Source organism: Struthio camelus, chromosome 1 (assembly GCF_040807025.1).
Source record: "Struthio camelus isolate bStrCam1 chromosome 1, bStrCam1.hap1, whole genome shotgun sequence".
In the NCBI taxonomy this organism is placed as follows: domain Eukaryota; kingdom Metazoa; phylum Chordata; class Aves; order Struthioniformes; family Struthionidae; genus Struthio; species Struthio camelus.
The window spans coordinates 27,898,937-27,917,867 of NC_090942.1; the positions used below are offsets into that span (position 1 = coordinate 27,898,937).

Genomic DNA, 18,931 nt, shown 5'->3' on the forward strand with positions numbered 1-18,931 from the left:
CTGAAGGGTGCGAGCTTGTTGGATGCTTGTCCTCAGGCATTCTGAGATGTGGTGAATAATCTTCTTTACGCACCTCGGTCACTGGCGAATCTGTAACAGCGCCAAGAAAGACGAGAATTGCAAGTGGACTAGTGTCTTAGAGAGACAGAGGTGGCTTGAATCAGTACTAGCTCTGATTCAAAACAAAACAAAGCAAAGCAAAAAGTTGCGCTGAGAGAGCCGGTTTCTTTCTGAACGAAAAGGATGATGTAATGGGGTGCTTTTGGGTTTTGCCCTTGATTGTAGAGGGCAGTGAGGAGGCCCAGTTGGCTCCCTGGGTGAGGTTGTGCTCTTCAAAGTGGGTGTGTGAAAGGGCCTGGGGGGAATGATCTCTTTTTCTTTCCTGGGGGTTGAAACTGCATTATCTGCTTCAGACACAGGCAGCCGCCCAGGACCGAGCGGAACAACTAAGAGCCGCTTCTGCAGCTTCCGCGGTAGGCCGACTGCAGCAGAGAGTTAGGCATTTAGAATATGAATTGGCTCTCACAAAACGCCTGCAGTGAGAGAGCGCTAACGAGAGGCTTGCGGAAGCTGCTGCTGCTGCGCAATGCTATGAGCCCTGCAGAAGCCACTCTCTGGCAACGAACCCGGTGGGCAGCGCTTCCTCTGTGACGGAGAGAGTGGAAGCTCATATGGCTGAGGTAAGGCATTGGGAATACCTGTTATTCTCAAGCTGAAAATGAGCATCCGTTCCTAGCTCCACCGCGCCCAATCTAGGAGTCTAGACACGCCTGCTGACCCTCAGAGCGCTGCAACCTCGGCAAAAGCTCTGGTCCGGGCGCGCCCCAGAATTAGCAGTCCGTGTGACGGCATGTTCCTCACAGCGTGGTGAGCAGCGTGCCCTGAGGTTTGGGAAGCGCATGCCGAGAGTGGGGCAAGGGAGCACGTGATTCTTCACAAAATGCCGTGATCCGTTCCCGCCTTTGCACAGAGTGGGGGTGTGGAGAAGCTCTCGAGTTGGGGATTGCTTTGTGAGACGGTTAATGCCATAGAGTAATGGGAACGCTGGGCCTTGGTGGACAAAGACTTTCTCTGTAGTGGGGGTGATGTTTCCAGTGTTTATTCCCATGTTGCAGTTGGCTTGAGAAGCTAATGCTACAAGAATGTAGCTACTGAGGCCTTAAGGGTATCTTGTCTGTACTTGCAGGTGCGGCGGGAATGGTGAAAAATATCGCTGAAGAACTTGAGCAAGGTAATCTGTCAGGATCTGTTAGCGGTGTTACCAAGGAAGAGGACGGTTCCTCCATTTTGAACACAACTACTGGAAAGCTGCCAAGCTCCTGTGCTAAGCACAGTTGTTTTCTACTAGCTTTCCAACCTAGAGCTCTGCGAGGCAACTTGCTGCTTATGCAAATAATAGTCGTACAGAGTCGTATGCAGTTGCCTTTAGATCACAGAGAGGAAAAGCGGCCTATGCGCACGTTCAGCCCCTGCCCCCGAGCCCTGAGCAATTCCACCTCTTCAGGATAATTGTTTCTCCAGAGTTGTGGCTTGGCGGTGACTGGGCCTGTTGCAAAGCAGGTAGCCCCTGAGAGCAATTCCTTCTGTCCCAGTAGCCTTTACTCTCCTAGCGAGTGGCCAGCCGTTGCGCTAGAGCTCTTTCCGTTTGCTAGGACGGACACAAATCCGTGGCATTGAATCCGTTTGCATTGTGACTGGAGTTGCCTGTCTCCTGGGAGTAATAAGGTTTGTTTGCTTTGGGGACCTTTTCCTACTGCAACACTAACATAGGGCATTTTCTCCCCTCCCGCTCTCGCCCCGCCCCTTCCCCAGCAATGGCTGAGCTGAACGTTGGATCGGCTGGAGCTTCTCCCTGGGCATCTACTGAAGGATCTTCAGAAAACGTAGACCAGGAGCCGCTTTCCAGGGCAACGCAAGAGTGCCGCGATGTTTTGACAGCCCCGTTCCAGAGAGCTAAGAGTGGTTATCCTGAGACTACTACCTCCTGACAGAGGGACTCGCGTTACCAGGCTGTGAGGAAAAGCAACCCTTGCCACTGTTTTTGTACGAGTGCAACAGTGCGGTGTAGCCAATAATAATAACGTGCGGTCTTTAACTGCAAGTATTGTGTTCCAACTTGGTATTTAATAAATGTTGTAATCTAGTAGGTCTCTCCGTTTTATTCTGTTCCCCTTCCTGACTTTGCCTGCCCTGCGCATATGACTGTCCCCTCTGCTCGTGTCTCTTATGGAGTAGTACGTGTTGCATTGCTGCCAAATGGTGGATGCTGGTGGAAGTCTGGCCTGCTGCGGCATTTGCGGGCAAGGGCTGCGTTTTGTCCCTGCGTTTTGCGAGTTGTTCAGCGCTAGCCAGCACGGATGATGGAAGTCATGTTTTTGAAGGCCTAGCCAGGCTTTCTTCCTGGGCAGGCGCTTAGCCCTTCTGCCTCGCGCTGGTCTGACCAAAAGTCACTTATGCAGACAGCTCCAGGCCTGAGGGCAGAGAGGCCGTTTGTCCAAGGGAGAGCTCAGCTCTGCTCTGCTCTGCTCCCTTCAGCTGGCTTCCCAGCTGCTCCTTCAGCCTGTCCTGGCAGCCAGGCCAAGGGCCAGCATGCAGACTGTGTGTTTTTCCTCAGCGGGGGCTGGAAGCACGAGTGTGTGAAGACAGGGGCCTCGATCGTCCCCAGGTGCAGCCCTTGGCGGTTCCCCTTGTTGAACTTGACAAGGTGCCCGGTTGCCTCACGTCTCGCTCGTAGCGGGGCACTGGCCTCTTGCTGCCTTTGAGAACGATGCTTCCTGTGGTCTGGGCAGAAGGGAGGGCGAGAGCTTCTGGTAGCCAGGAAAGGTCGCAAAGCCCGCCGGTCTGGAAGGCTGTTGGATCCGCTTGCAGTCTGCAAAGGGGAAAGGGGTTATGGAAGTTCTCTGCCCTGCAGCGTGACTGGCAAAGCGGAACCGCTGTCCAGTGCTGGGCACTTGCTCTTCTCTCTGCAAAGCAAAAGCAGGTGCGGAACGCCTCTGAAGTGCCTTCGCTTTGGGTTGTCCTGTTGCCAAACTCTGAGAGGAACTGTTTTCCAGTGGTTCCCTGCCTGCTTCTGTCCTGCTGGGTGTCAGGGAGAGGTGAAAGTTCTTGGCCGCCGGAGCAGCAGCACTGAAATTCAGCGCTGGCATCTGGCATGACAGGAGCTGGTAGCGCTTACCAGGCGGGTAGAGCAAAGTCCCGTCTGTTCTGGCCCCTGCACTAGAGGAGAGGGATGGAGCTACTGGAGCGAGTCCAGCGAAGGGCTACTAAGATGATTAAGGGACTGGAGTAGCTCTCATACGAGGAAAGGCTGAGAGAGCTGGGATTGTTCAGCCTGCAGAAGAGAAGACCGCGGATCAGGGTGTAGGCAGGATGCGAAGGGAGGGTGTAAAGAAGTCGGAGGCAGACTCTTCTCAGCGGTGCCTAGCGGTAGGACGAGGGGCAAGGGGCACAAACTGAAACACAGGCCGTCCTGTCTGAACAGGAGGAAAAAGTTCTTTGCTGTGAGGGGTGACTGAGCCCTGGAAGAGGTTGCCCAGAGAGCTTGGGGAGTCTCCGTCCTCGGAGATGTTCAAGCGGGAGAAGCGGGCGACCGGGCATCTAGTCAAGTTCGACAAGGGGAACTGTCAAGGGCTGCACCTGGGGCAGGCTGGGGGCTACTGCCAGGAAAGCAGCTGGGCAGAGGAAGGCCTGGGGGTGCAGGTGGGCAGCAAGGAGTCAGCAATGGTTAGAGAAAGAAATCGTAACCACATTTTAATCGTTTTGATAATAACTTTCTGCCAAAGGGAGCAATCGCCCTCCAGCCTCTCGCTGTGGTCTCTGCTAACAGCTGGAGCGATCCGCTTTCGGTGAGAGTCGCTCACCTCGGTGAGAGTCGCGACTCGCGGCCAATTTGGCTCCCTCCGGCACTTGGGCTTCCTACGGCGCAGGCGCAGAGCTGGGAGCCCAGAAGGACCGGCACGCTCGCGGCCTGGCCGGGCAGCAGCCAGAGCAGCCAGCTGCGGGGCTCAACCTAAGCAGTCGCCGTCTCTTCAGGCGCAACGAGCTACTTCAGCCCTGCGAGCTCGGCCAAGCGCTCGCGACGCCCGCGCCCTTAGGGAAACAGTGGGAGCGCAGGTTTGCGAGGAGCACAGTGTCCCGCACCTGGAGCAGCAGCAGCATGAATTCTTCAGGGAAATGACGGCACAGCAGAGTAAGAGCTGGAGCTGGGGGCCGCCGGGGAGGGACCCCCAACAAAGACGTCCTTCGGCCGGCCGCAGCCACCCGCAGCCACCCGCCGCCGCCGCCGCCCCCCGGCCCGGCCCGGCAGCGCCGCGAAGGAGGCGGCAGCGCCCCCCCCCGCCCCGCCCCGGGCCCGCCCCGGCCGCAGCCCCGCCCCCTCGCTGCACAGCCCCGCCCCTCGGCGCGTCACCCCGCTGCCCTGTGACGCCCCCCCCCGCGCCCTCGCCGCGGCTGTTGCGCATGCGCGGCGCGCCCGCCACCGCCTCCGGAGCCGGTGGTCCTCGGTGCTGTTGCGGCCGTGTGCCTCGCTGCCAGCGTCGCTGCGTCGCTGTCCTCGGCCGGCGCCTCTGCCCCCGGCCCGGGGGCTCCGAGCTCGCCGGGACTCAGCCCCGCAGCAGCTGGCCCGGGCCGCGGCCCCTGCTCGGGGCTGTCCGCCGCCCGCGTGCCCGCCGCAGCATGAAGAGGCTCTTGGGGCTCTTCGGCCAGGGCCAGGGGCAGCCGCCTTCGCCGTCGCCGTCGCGGTCGCGGTCGCGGTCGCGGTGGGCGTGCGGCGGCAGCGCGCCCCTGCGCTGCGTCGGCGCTGCCTACGAGCTCCGGGAGAAGGAGCTGGGCAAGCTGCACCGCGCGGCCGCCAGCGGCGACCTGGCGCGGGTGCGGCGGCGGCGGTGGCTGCCGAGAGTCGGCCTCGACGGGCGGGACAAGGCGAAGCGGTGAGGGGCGGCGGGGGGGCCGGGGCGGCGCGGGGGGTGGGGGGGGCGGCGGCGAGGGCCGGGCTGCTGCGTCGGTGCCGGCGGGGGCAGCGGCTGGTGGGTTGGAGCTGGCGTGCAGCTGGCAGGAGCGCCTTTGTGCCGGGAAGGCAGGGCCGTTTGCTTGGGCTGGCGAGGGAGTGCGGGAGGGCAGTCGGCCTTGCGCGCGCGGGGTGGGCTCGGGGCTCGGGGCTCGGAGGCCGGTTGCGTGTGTGGCCAGGCCGGAGCGGGACTTTGTTGCTGGGAGCGTGACAGGGTCGAGGGGGAAGGTTTCTGCTGTCGGGTTTGGTAGGTGTTGTGGAGGGCCCTTGGGAGCGAGCGCGTGCTGGTGCTTGCTGCAGCAGTAAGGCCGGGAAGAGGCCAGAGGGCGCGACTTCCCGGCAAGGCCAGCAGCGAGGGGATGTTCTGGTGTTATAAAAGGCACGTGCTGGGCCTGCGGCCCGCTGCTGTGGCGTGAGTGGTCCTGGCAGCAGGTGGAGGTTGCCTTGCCGTAGGCTGGAGGTGCGCAAGCCTTGCTCTTGCTTGCTGGGCTGCGTGCGTAGTGGTGTTGGAGGCAGGGAGGAGGTGCCGGGGCGGAGGGCAGCAGTTGCAGAGCGGAAGCCGGAGGCTGGCTGGGAGAAATGGGGGGCCTGGGCGCAGGGATGCACGCGCAGGGAAGGGAGCGCGGAGCTGAGGCAACGTTGTCTTCCTAAGTGGGGGCTGGGGCTGGGGCTGGGGCTGGGGCGGGGAGGGGCTTTTTCCTAGCCCCGGCGTCTCGGGCTTTGGGTGTGCAGCGGTCACCCGCGTGACATGGGCAGGCGCGGTCTCTTCAGCTGTCTGGCCTGCGCTAAGGTAACATGCTCAATTTTTAGGACACCTCTGCATCTGGCTTGCGCTAACGGACATGCGGAGGTTGTCTTGTACTTAGTAGAGAGGAAGTGCAAGCTAAATCCTCGTGACAACTTCAAGAGATCGCCACTGATGAAGGTACGTGGGTGCTGCGGTAGGCAGGGCTTCTAAATTGCGCCCCGAGCGATCGAGCTCTTGGGTGATTCTGGAGGTAGGTCTGGGTGGAGCTTGTGGTGCGCTGGGCGCTGGCTAGGCGTGCGTTGCCTAATGTTTGGGCGCGTTATTGTTGTCCGAGGTCGGCAAGCTGTGGGAATTCTGCCAGAGGGAAGCGTAATTGCTGGCAACGTTTCCTTGTTTCCCGTGTGGTTGGCAGGCAGTGCAGTGCCAGCACGAAGGCTGCGTCGCCATTCTGCTAGCGCATGGCGCCGACGCTAACCTTGCGGATGCTAACGGCAACACTGCCCTTCACCTGGCTGCCCTTGCTCCTAACACCTGCCTAGCAGGGCAGTTACTGGCGCACAACGCCCATCTTGATGCGCAGAATAAGGTAAGCGTGGAATTTGGGTCAGGCCGCTCCTGAGAAGAAAAAGTTGCTTTGCTTCTCTGTGTTTTTCTAACTGGAGAGGGGCGTTATGCTTTCAGATGGGATACACGCCCCTTTCTCTGGCCGTGTCCGCGCATCACGTAGAGATGGTGGAGTTCCTGCTTAGCAAAGGAGCCGACGTGCACGCTCGAGATCAGTCGGAAAGGTGAAGGGTTTGTCAAAACGGGGCGTGGGTCTCCTGAGCATTGGTGAAGTTTGCCTGGTCTGGCCGGGTAGCCGAGGGTGCTTAGCGGGGGAGACGTTTGGCCCAGGGACGTGCTGCGGCCCCTTGCAACCCGAGTTCTCGTGGGCTTCCGTGTGGTTGGCTTTGCTTTCCTCCTGGCTGTAGGAAAGGGGGAGGTGTAATTGTTTTGGGAGCAAATAGGGATGAAAGGAACACCAGTGAAACGTCGGTGTCTCCTGATAGCTTTTGTCTCGTCTTGTGGCTGCTTTAGGACCCCTCTGATGCTTGCCGCCTCTGCCGGGGACGTGAGCATGATAGAAGTTCTTCTTGGCTATGGTGCTGACCTTTGCCAGAAAGACGTTCTTGGATGGACAGCGGAGGCTTATGCTAGGAGGTCTGGACACACTGGGTAAGTGCTTTAGGTCACGGTGAGAGTCGCTAAGCGGTCCGAATGTCCGTGTTGGTGTGCGGACGTGTTTGGTAAGAGGCGCAAGGTTTAATGATGCGTGGAGACCTTTGTTGAAGGTGGGCTCAGTGGAATCTTCCGGGACGTAGCGTTCCCTGTGTCAAGTGTGAGTTGGGGAGTTGAGGAAAGCTTCCCCCGCAAATCGTCTTGTTTGGTAAGTGGTGTTATGCAAGGATGTAGTTGATTATAGTGACAGTGTTCCCTTTCTTTCCGCACCTCCCTAGTGTTAGTGAACAGCTGGCAGACCGCGCAGCCGAGAAAAACGTGGGAGAAGCTTGTGCAGGCAGCGCAGAAAGCACGCCAGTGCTTAGCACTCGTTGCGAGGCAGGAGCTGCTGCGTTTGCGTTGGGCACACCTGCTGCGGACAGAGGAGGTAGGAGGCTTAACTGTGGAGGAGCTGAGGAGGAGAATGCCTACGGCCTTTTCTTGTGGTGGCTTGTATTGAAGCTTGGCAGGGTTCCGTCCCTCTTGCCTGTTGAGTACCCTTGCTAGGGACGGAGTAGAGACGCGCTGGTGATCCTCCTCCGTGAGGATAGTCCTTTGGTTTTGAGGCTGGCTTTTGGTTTTGGGGGTGATGGGTGGGAGGCTGGGTAGAGCAGGAAATACAGCGTAGTCTCTGGCATTTTGAAGCACAGGTTGGCGGGGGTGGGGGTAGAGGCAAAGAGAGCACGAGAGAGAGACCGATCTCTGCCTGTGTGGTATGAAGAGCTCGGCAGTTTGTTTCCTTCTTGTCCTGTTCAACCGCTACCAGCATTTGCTCGCTGCCTGCTCACATAGCATATTCATGCCATGGCAGGTTTGAGGTTTGGAACGTTCGAAGGAAAGACAAGGGCGGTGTGGAATTCTTGTCCTTTTTTATTTTGCGGGGGGTGGGGGGGGGCAGCGAGAATTGAGTAGGATGGGAGAAATTGGTGGTTTGGGGCATGCTTTCGTTCATGCTGTCTGGCATGACTGCTTCACTCTAGTCTGGCCTGTAGAATTGTCCGTGTAACATGCTTGTCTGCATTGCTGAAAGTCGAAGGTCCGACATGCTAAGAATTAATCCTGTCAATTAATATTTGAACAGTGAGAGGTGGCTTTTCCCACGAATACTTCACGAGGTGAGACTCGAACAGTAGCTTTTGCCAACGACCTTAACCTGCCGAAAAAGAGGGGAGATTTGAGCGAGACGGTCCTTCTTGCCTTTGCCTTTGCCTTTGCCTTTGAAGAGTGTTGGAGGCAGAGGAGAGCGATGACAGCTGTCCTGCTTCTGAGGAAGAAAAAAGCAGTTTAGCTGCCAAGGTAAAGTGCCTCCAGAAGGAGAACTGCCCGTGGAGCGACTCGTTTGCAGGGCAGAGCTGTCTAGATTTGGGCAAAAGCGCGTGTCCAGGCAGGGTGGTTTTCTCCTGCCCCGCGGTCTCCTGCCTGCCAGTCTTTCAGCTGCGGTGAGCTGTTTGCTCCAAGCCTTGTAGCCGTCCGTGGCAGAGCATGCAGCAGGCTTGCGGTTGCGGGTGGGAAGAGCAGTAGGTGACAAGAAAAGCGACCGCATGGTTTTCTTCACCTGAGTCAGAGTTCTCGTCCCAAAGCTGATCAGCCTCTAGATGGCCTGTTCTTTTGTCCTCCAAGCCTTGCTGTTTGTTTCCAGTAACTTTGGTGATAGAATTCAGGCTGATATGGGGAAAAGGGCACTTGCTGTTCAAGATCTGCTGCAATGCTTCATCTCCTGGCTCTCCTTTCTTTCGTCCTTGTCAGGTTGCCCAAGAGTGCTTGGGGGCGGGGGGAGTGGCTCAAGAGGGTCTTTTTTTCCTCCTGGGGGATGGCATTGCGGGCTTGCATGGGATCTCACAGCACCTGTTTCCCCTTCCTTTTGTTTCTTTTGTTTTGTTTTGGTTTGTTTTTCAGTTGAGGTGTGTGGCATTGGGGCTGTGCCATGATGAAGAAGCTGAAGAAGCCGAGTGTGGTGCAGGAACGCACCCCGTAGTGCTGGAGATGCAGGCATGTTTATTTGCAACCTGGTTGCCCTTGTCTCAGTGGCCTGTCAGAGAGTGTGGCAGCTGTTGTGTGAGAAGAGCTAGTGTGGCATAGTAAGATGTGATGGTGGTTGGAGGAGTGAAAGTGAGGAAAGAGGGGGAGGTGAGACTACGGTAGTTTGAGAAGCAGGCAGCTGGTGGTCTCGTGAGCCCAAGGGAGGGGGAAAGGGTGTGTGTGCTGCTGGATAAGGTAACGTAGGTGAAGGCAGAGCCTGACTGTGTGCGGGCAGTGCTTCTCGGGGGGCTTTATGGAATGGGAGCAGGACGTTAGTGACATTAGGTATTGCTGTGTACATAAAGACATCTGCAGGCCTTGTAAAAGAGGAGCGAGAAGGTTTTTCTCTGTGGCTCGAGAGAGGAGAAGTATTTGGCAAGGTGTGGATGGCCTGGGCAGAGGCTGCTGTCCTGGGAGTGGCAGCAAGTGGCCTTGGAGTTGTATTTCTAGAGTCCTACTGCAAGAGAGAAGGTTCTGGTTCTGTGCGTGCTTGGAAGGGCTGCTGCTGCTTTGCCAGGTTATGCAGTGAAAGGAGCGTGTTTGGGACGGTGCAGCCAAGTACTAAGGACAGCAGCAGAGTGGGTGTAGGCTTGGAGGGAGCGCAGTTGGGGGTTGGAGAGTGGAAGCGAGGGCCCAGGGGGAGGTTTGCCTCAGGTTGTTGGAGAAGCAGGCAGCTGGCGGTGTTTGTTGGTGCAAAGGAGGGGGGAAGGATGTGTGTGCTGCTGAGTATTGCCGTGTAGGGGAAGCTGGAGTGTGGGTAGTGCTTCTCAGGGGCTTTAGGGGAAGGGAGCAGGGCGTTTGTGAGCTTCGGCATTGCCGTCCCTTCACATACGTTCTCGTGGAGGCTGCTTGTTTCTGTTCTTTCTAAGTGTGCGGGCCGATGTCTTTCAGGACGACTCACCGGAAAGGAAGGGAGAGGAGGCTCCTGGTGGTGCCCAAGTGGCGGCTGCTGCAGGAGCCCCTGCTGGTGTGAGAGGTGAGTTTCTAGACATGGAGGGGCTTTGTTTCTCTGCTCTTTGGGCTGGGTGAATGAACTGAAATGGCGATCTGCCTGTGAGAGGGTAGAGCAGGCAGGTAGGCGCTGGGCAGGCAATGGCGGGGAGGGGGGGAGGGAACGTAGCTGGAGGGAGATGTTTTGTGGTAGTGCTAGGGAAGGAGGGTTGTTTCTTGGTGACTTCCTGCGGGTGGGAGGGTGTTTGGCTAGTGCTTTGCGGGTCGCTCCTGTAGCGTGCCGAGGGATTGTGAAGGGCCAACTCTGGAGCTGTAGTTTGGAGGGGAGATGCCGTCAGAGCTGCGTAGTCGGCGACTGTGGCATGGCAGAGCCTTGTTTGGATGCTCGCCGAGCATGTGTTGGGCGTTATTGGTAGGGGCGTGAGCTGTGCTGCTGGGCTTGGGCCTGTGGTGCTGGCAAGAAGGCAGCAGGAAGTGGCGATGGCGTGGTGGTGCGGCTGGGGGTGCAGGCGCCCTTAAATGACGCTGCTTTGTTTTTCCTGGGGAGTGGAACGGTTTGGTGTGTCCTGGGCGCAGGGCTTGCGTGCTGGAGGAGAGCAGGAGAGGGAAAGAAGGAGCGGTGGTGTGTCATTTGTGGCTTCCTTTGCAGGTGTTGCGTCGTCCGCAGGAGCGGAGCAGGAGGACGAGAGCGACTCTCCCTGGGATTCCGAGGTGCTTGGTGTGAGGGGCGCAGTGGGTTGCCCGTGGGGGGAAGTGCGCGGGAGCTTGCCTTGGACGTGGGCCCTAGCAGGGATGAGGCTCAGTTGCCGCTTGTGGTGGCTGCGCCACAGGTTTGTTCCTGTGACCTGGAGCCGCTTGTGCTCTGTGCAAGCGGTTTGGTGAGGACTGTGCCTAAGTGGGGTGTGCTAATGTCCTGGGAGTGGCAGCAAGTGGCCTTTGAGTTGTATTTCTAGAGTCCTACTGCAAGAGAGAAGGTTCTGGTTCTGTGCGTGCTTGGAAGGGCTGCTGCTGCTTTGCCAGGTTATGCAGTGAAAGGAGCGTGTTTGGGACGGTGCAGCCAAGTACTAAGGACAGCAGCAGAGTGGGTGTAGGCTTGGAGGGAGCGCAGTTGGGGGTTCTGAAAGGGCTGTTCTACTTCCAGAGCCTGCGTTCCTTGACGGCCTGCCAAAGTCCCGAAGCAGCAGTGAATCTGCAGGTAATGCTTGAGCGACAATCCGAGTTGTGCTTGGGTAGTCCTGCATTTGAAATGCAGTTTGTGGGTGAAGCGTTTCTGGAGATTGCTTGCACCACTCTCTGCTTGTTTGTGTTCTCGCTCACCTAGGTGTCTGCAAAGGAGGGAGGAGAGCGTGAAGGACGCGAGGCTGCTGCAACACAGACTGATTTTCAGTGTGACGGACAGGTGAGGAGCTGTGTTGAAGAGCTGTGGAGATGTTAGCCTAGAGCGAGGTGTTATTGCCAAAAGAGCGCAGGCGGAAGACCGCAGAGAGTGGCAGATGTGAAATATACTTTAGATGTATGTTATCTTTGGGCTCCCTCTGAAGAAGGCTGTCGTGAGTGAAAAGAAGGTGGTAGTGCATGTTCGTGCCCTTTTTGTGAGGCTCACGGCACAATCTTTCCTTAGGCGATGGCCGCAGAGCTGCCGGCGGAGGTTGCTGAAGCTCCTGGAAAGCAGTTGCTTCCAGAAGGTTCACTTGAAGTTCCAAAGGTTTCCTGCGGTGAGCTGCAGGGAGACAAGTTGCGGTTGCAAGAGGAACTGGCCAGGGTGAAAGCCAAGGTAGGCAAAGCCTGTAGCGGCCTGCATGACTGTGAGGAGGTGGTTTTCCCCTGTAAACGATGGGGAAAAGCCCTTGTTGAGGCTGTAGGGTAGTAGTGCAGTGGTGTCCCTTCTGTTGCCTTCCCTTCTTCCCGCCGCTGCCCCATGGTGGCAAACAGACCAAGCGCGTCAGGGAGCTGCCCTTTCAAGCGTGAGGGGCCAAGCAGTGTGTTGGGGGTCACACCTACCCACGAGGAGGCTGCTCAAGCAGCTTGTTGTCTCTCCGAACCCGCCTGAGCTTTGAGGTGGACCTGAAGGTGACAGTGGGTGAGCTCCGGGTGCCCTGAGAGTGCTGCGTGTTTTCCTGTTGAGGCTGTTGTACTCTTTCTCTATATTTGGCTGTGTGTGTAGAGCTTTGGTTCCTTCTTTGTAGCTGGTCAAATGCCTGCGAAGGTGACAGTCTGTGTTCTGGGGGGGGGCAGCACTTGAAAGGGTGCGATCCTTCTTCATGGTTTGCGCTCGCACACGCAGCGCTGGTTGCTAGGTGGGGTTTTTGCACTGTATACGGGAAGCAGCATGTCAGGCAGGTGCTGTGACTTGTCCTGTTCCCTGACTGTAGGAGGAACTTGACCTCCTAACCTAGCTGCCCGGAGAAGGCCGTGGGTTGGCCCTAGTGCTGAGCTTTTTCTGTAGAAAACATCTTGGCCATCTTGTGGCTGCATGATGCAAATGTGCCGCAAAGTGCTATAGTTCCTGCAGGGCCCTGGGGATGAACCTGTAGTTAGTAAGCATTAGGATCCCGAAATGCTAATTCACTTCCAAGTTGTTTTTGGAGAGAGCTACGTTCAGAGCTACTGACTTGCTTTCCGTTCACTACGCCCACCGCTGCCACCAACGCAAGTACGGAGTTGAAGGAAGGAGTGTAGGGACCGGCTTTCCACCATTTGTGTAAGAATAAGGTATAGCAGCGTGGGCAGCGTTGGACTAGAAGTCTTTGTGATTGTGGTCGTTATCCTGGAGTTGGGAAGTGCCAGCAGGAGAAGGGAGAGCCTTTGCAGTAATGCTTCCCGTGGGGGAGCGAGCAGCTGGATGCTAGGAGCGTCCCGAGTCACGGGAAGGAGTAGGATTGGTGTTGCAGCTGCGTTTGGGCAGCTGGTAGGAAATTGAGATGGGGATGGGAGAGGCCGGTATGAAAGCGGAAGGAGCAACGTGGTTTTGGAGAGTCGAAGCAGTGGAGTCGTCTGTCTGAAAGCGAAGCTGACTAGCGTGGGTCCTGACTAGCGTGGTTTTACAGTTGCAGGCGTTGGAAGAGCAGCATGTTCAGGCTGAGCGTTGTGTTCAGGATTTGAAGACGGCCCTGGCAGAGAAACAGAGGGAAGCGACAGCTTCTTCCCGGCAACTGCAAGACCTTCTGGAAGCCTCTTTGGGAGGCGTTAGCCTAAAAGACCTGGAGGAACGAGTGGGACGGTAAGGAAGTGGCACAGTGAAGCAAGGCTTTGCTTTGTGGGCTGGTGTAATAGCAGCAGGATGGCCTTGTTGCATCTCAGCAAGTCAGTACACGATTTTGGGAGAGGCTTTTGCTTTGGACTGTGTGATTTGGCGCTGTTGTGCCAGTGTTGGTGCTCCTGTGGATTTCCATGACGAGGCCTGTGTTTCTTTTCAAGACTTGAACTGGAAAACGCCCGGCTGGAAGACACAGGACAGCAGCAGGCAGCTAGACTCGAAGCTCTTCAGAAAGAGCTGCACGCCTCTGCCTCTGTAAGCTAGTCATAGCCTTCCTGTTTCATGAGCTACTGTGCGCAGTTGTGTGTGTATGTATGCGGGGGCGTTTTCGGAAGAGATTTTCCTGGGGAGCCTCGGGGAAATCATTCCCTGCAGGCTGCAGGCGATCGGCTGCTGTTGGTCCGCTCGCAGGCTTTCTGGTTTTGTGTGCTACTCTGCTGAGTCTTACTTAACAGTGTTTGAGGTAAGGGCACTTACGGCACTTGTGCGCCGGTGTGAATGGTTGCTGCTTTGTACCGGTTGTGGTGCTTAAGCCGTGTGGCAGCAGCACTTCAGCTGTTGCCGCCTTAAAGGCGTTCTGCAAGTGAACTTGTGGAACGTCCTTGGTGCCAAGCACGTCGTTGCCAAGTCTTAAGCGGCCTCCTCAGGCTGTGCCAGGAATTCCATTTGCCGCTGGTCGCTGAAGATCCCCCTGGAGCTTTAAATTAAGCTGTGCTCTGCCCGGATGGGGATACCTAAGTACCGTCGGCTATTAGCGGAGGGCCTGAGGAAGGTGTTCTCCAGTGTGCGTGGCACCTTTGCCCCCGTGAGCCCCTCGCTAGTAGCGGGTGGTCTTTGCTTTAGTGGGGGTCGGGGGGAGGGTGGTGTGGGGGGAGAGAGGGGTGGCAGGCACCAGTTTCTGTCCCTCGGTCTTAGCCTGGGTGGTGGAAATATTGAAGTGCTGCAGTTTGCGTGGGATTCTGTCCCCTGGAGTTGTGGGGCCGGCCCTCGGCTAGCAGAGAGAGATGTCCTGCCGCACCTTTGTGAGGAAGGCTGTGCGCACCTAGTGCTTCTAGGTGCCGTGAGTGAGTCGTGTGTGCCATTTCTTCTTCCTGTCCGGAAAGCGTGAGAGCGGAAGAAAGCCAGGGAAGGAGCTGGCAGAGTGGAAACAACCCGCAGAAGCCCGCCTGGAGGAAGAAATGAAGAAAAACGTTGCACTGCAGAAAGAATGCAATAGGTACAGCCGTTGAGTACTTGTAAGAGCTGTCGAATGAGCGGGGAGTCAGGCGTTATGTACCTTGCCCCTGAGACTCCGAGTACGTATCTGTTGGTGAGCGAGCTCAAGGCTTGCGTTAGGTCTTGCAAGTGGCTTCTGTAGGGGAGCGTGCGGTTTTAGGTAGGTGGAAGTGCAGGCAGGAGGGCAGTTGTCCTGGGAAGAGAGGGAGGGCGGGAGGGCAGGAAGAAGTCGCTTGTGTCTTGTGCCTGTTGTCAGGCAGAGGGAGAAGCTCATGGGAGCAGATGAAATGTTGACTGGGCAAGTGATGTGTGGGAGGGGAATGATGTGGGTGGGTGGGTTGGTGTGGTGTTTTGGCTTGGTGTCTTGTTCTGGAAGTCCTGGCCTGTCCGCCATGGTACAAATGAAGTAAGCCCCGCACCGTATGCGTGGTGCTTAGGGAAGTGCATGCGTAAAGGCGGACTGTGCTTGGGCTTCCTACTTTACTTGCTAATGTGCTGTGCAGGTCGAAGAGGCTTCTGGAGAAAGCTATGAAGAAAGTGAGGGCGTATGAGAGGCGGGCGCGAGAGTCCCAGATGAATTTCCCGGGCGAAAGGGAGGACCCGTGTTCGGGAAGGGGCAGAGAAGTTGCTAAATTACGAACAAAGGTGAGCTTTGGCTGGCTTGTTGTGGTGCTTGTTTTGGAAAGCTGTAAGATTCTTTTCCTGGCTGTTGGGTTGTGGTGTTAATTATGTGGTGGCCGTGTTTGAAAAGAACGGCTGTCTCTTATGGTCCCTGAAAAAGCCTGTGTAATCCTTTGGGAAGTGAAGAGGCGTTGCGATAGCAGGGCACTTGTGAGCCTGGGCCTTTCTGGGCGAGAGCCCAGCTTGAAAGCTTGAGGCCCTGGCAGCATCTTTGAGGTCTGACAGATGAATTTGTGCTCTGGAAGACCGGTAAGTAGGACCATTATAAGCCTAACCACAGTATGAAAGGCAAGGACATCGGAAGCATAGGTGTGAGAGGTGTGGAAAAGGTGCGTTTCTGCGGAGAGAAGACGACGACGACGACGGCGGCGGCAGAGTTTTAGTTGACCTTTGGGGCCTACTGAAACCCTGGCACTTCTTTGTTGATTGTCTTCTAAACTCAAACCTCTGTGTGTGTGTGTGTGTGTGTGTGCGTGTATGTAGAAAGAGATAATCATTTCTGTTTCCTCTTTCCTGAAGCTTCAGGTATACCACTGTAAACAAGTGAATACCTTGTGATTATTGTATATTGTTGTCAATATGATTACAGTTGTTATCGTTCCCGTTCATTAGTTCATTACACTCGGTTACTTACCTGTTACAATAGTAAACTCATTCCTAAGGAGTAGGGACACCTACACTACCAGCCGACCCTGTTTAGTGTCGGGAGCCCGCCGAATTACCTTACCAGGGCAAAATGCCTCTCAACTGGTTCGGTCGTTCTGCGGAGGCCTCCCGGCACAAAGGGACACGCTCGGTGGATTGTCACAGAACTGCGTACGCTTAGACCTCTGGGTCTGCTTAGGTGAGTGAGTCCTTTCCCTGTGTGCAGGTCCGTGAGCTGTGCTGCTCCCTGGAGGCAGAGCGGAGGAAGTCGAGGCAGCTAGAGAAAGCAAACGAAGGTGCGCGAGAAGAGTTGGCTTGGCTGCATGGGAGCCGTGACAAACTGCGGAAGAGCAAGCGGCAGCTGGAAGAAGAGGTGGTTGCGCTGAGGTGTCGCTTAGAGGCCAAGATGAGGGATCAGAGGCACAGAGAAGAGGATAAAAGGGAGATTGAGCAAAAGGCTGGGCAAGAGCTAAGGCAAAAACTACAGGAAGTCAATCTCTTTCTGCAGGTGAGCTCCCTTACCGCTAGTACGCGCAGTCCGTTTGTGGCTTGTCATTCATTCTTTACTGTTGTCATTTCTCGGTATGTTATGCTTGTGCCGGTCAGTGCTGTGGGGTCATGGGCTCGTTATAGCTTCAGGAGGTTGCTGAAGGGTGCGAGCTTGTTGGATGCTTGTCCTCAGGCATTCTGAGATGTGGTGAATAATCTTCTTTACGCACCTCGGTCACTGGCGAATCTGTAACAGCGCCAAGAAAGACGAGAATTGCAAGTGGACTAGTGTCTTAGAGAGACAGAGGTGGCTTGAATCAGTACTAGCTCTGATTCAAAACAAAACAAAGCAAAGCAAAAAGTTGCGCTGAGAGAGCCGGTTTCTTTCTGAACCAAAAGGATGATGTAATGGGGTGCTTTTGGGTTTTGCCCTTGATTGTAGAGGGCAGTGAGGAGGCCCAGTTGGCTCCCTGGGTGAGGTTGTGCTCTTCAAAGTGGGTGTGTGAAAGGGCCTGGGGGGAATGATCTCTTTTTCTTTCCTGGGGGTTGAAACTGCATTATCTGCTTCAGACACAGGCAGCCGCCCAGGACCGAGCGGAACAACTAAGAGCCGCTTCTGCAGCTTCCGCGGTAGGCCGACTGCAGCAGAGAGTTAGGCATTTAGAATATGAATTGGCTCTCACAAAACGCCTGCAGTGAGAGAGCGCTAACGAGAGGCTTGCGGAAGCTGCTGCTGCTGCGCAATGCTATGAGCCCTGCAGAAGCCACTCTCTGGCAACGAACCCGGTGGGCAGCGCTTCCTCTGTGACGGAGAGAGTGGAAGCTCATATGGCTGAGGTAAGGCATTGGGAATACCTGTTATTCTCAAGCTGAAAATGAGCATCCGTTCCTAGCTCCACCGCGCCCAATCTAGGAGTCTAGACACGCCTGCTGACCCTCAGAGCGCTGCAACCTCGGCAAAAGCTCTGGTCCGGGCGCGCCCCAGAATTAGCAGTCCGTGTGACGGCATGTTCCTCACAGCGTGGTGAGCAGCGTGCCCTGAGGTTTGGGAAGCGCATGCCGAGAGTGGGGCAAGGGAGCACGTGATTCTTCACAAAATGCCGTGATCCGTTCCCGCCTTTGCACAGAGTGGGGGTGTGGAGAAGCTCTCGAGTTGGGGATTGCTTTGTGAGACGGTTAATGCCATAGAGTAATGGGAACGCTGGGCCTTGGTGGACAAAGACTTTCTCTGTAGTGGGGGTGATGTTTCCAGTGTTTATTCCCATGTTGCAGTTGGCTTGAGAAGCTAATGCTACAAGAATGTAGCTACTGAGGCCTTAAGGGTATCTTGTCTGTACTTGCAGGTGCGGCGGGAATGGTGAAAAATATCGCTGAAGAACTTGAGCAAGGTAATCTGTCAGGATCTGTTAGCGGTGTTACCAAGGAAGAGGACGGTTCCTCCATTTTGAACACAACTACTGGAAAGCTGCCAAGCTCCTGTGCTAAGCACAGTTGTTTTCTACTAGCTTTCCAACCTAGAGCTCTGCGAGGCAACTTGCTGCTTATGCAAATAATAGTCGTACAGAGTCGTATGCAGTTGCCTTTAGATCACAGAGAGGAAAAGCGGCCTATGCGCACGTTCAGCCCCTGCCCCCGAGCCCTGAGCAATTCCACCTCTTCAGGATAATTGTTTCTCCAGAGTTGTGGCTTGGCGGTGACTGGGCCTGTTGCAAAGCAGGTAGCCCCTGAGAGCAATTCCTTCTGTCCCAGTAGCCTTTACTCTCCTAGCGAGTGGCCAGCCGTTGCGCTAGAGCTCTTTCCGTTTGCTAGGACGGACACAAATCCGTGGCATTGAATCCGTTTGCATTGTGACTGGAGTTGCCTGTCTCCTGGGAGTAATAAGGTTTGTTTGCTTTGGGGACCTTTTCCTACTGCAACACTAACATAGGGCATTTTCTCCCCTCCCGCTCTCGCCCCGCCCCTTCCCCAGCAATGGCTGAGCTGAACGTTGGATCGGCTGGAGCTTCTCCCTGGGCATCTACTGAAGGATCTTCAGAAAACGTAGACCAGGAGCCGCTTTCCAGGGCAACGCAAGAGTGCCGCGATGTTTTGACAGCCCCGTTCCAGAGAGCTAAGAGTGGTTATCCTGAGACTACTACCTCCTGACAGAGGGACTCGCGTTACCAGGCTGTGAGGAAAAGCAACCCTTGCCACTGTTTTTGTACGAGTGCAACAGTGCGGTGTAGCCAATAATAATAACGTGCGGTCTTTAACTGCAAGTATTGTGTTCCAACTTGGTATTTAATAAATGTTGTAATCTAGTAGGTCTCTCCGTTTTATTCTGTTCCCCTTCCTGACTTTGCCTGCCCTGCGCATATGACTGTCCCCTCTGCTCGTGTCTCTTATGGAGTAGTACGTGTTGCATTGCTGCCAAATGGTGGATGCTGGTGGAAGTCTGGCCTGCTGCGGCATTTGCGGGCAAGGGCTGCGTTTTGTCCCTGCGTTTTGCGAGTTGTTCAGCGCTAGCCAGCACGGATGATGGAAGTCATGTTTTTGAAGGCCTAGCCAGGCTTTCTTCCTGGGCAGGCGCTTAGCCCTTCTGCCTCGCGCTGGTCTGACCAAAAGTCACTTATGCAGACAGCTCCAGGCCTGAGGGCAGAGAGGCCGTTTGTCCAAGGGAGAGCTC

At 56.1% G+C, this 18,931-nt stretch overlaps 1 protein-coding gene across 1 annotated transcript; it reads left to right on the forward strand.

The window, feature by feature from the left end:
• Nucleotides 1–4,815: 4,815 nt before the first annotated feature.
• On the forward strand, nt 4,816–6,530 carry LOC138065753 (ankyrin repeat domain-containing protein 7-like; the record flags this gene model as incomplete). Its single annotated transcript, XM_068931172.1, has 4 exons — nt 4,816–4,928; nt 5,816–5,930; nt 6,166–6,339; nt 6,435–6,530. Coding segments are annotated over 4 exons (498 nt in total), but the record flags the coding sequence as incomplete, so codon positions are not given.
• Between the last annotated feature and the right edge of the window lie 12,401 nt (nt 6,531–18,931).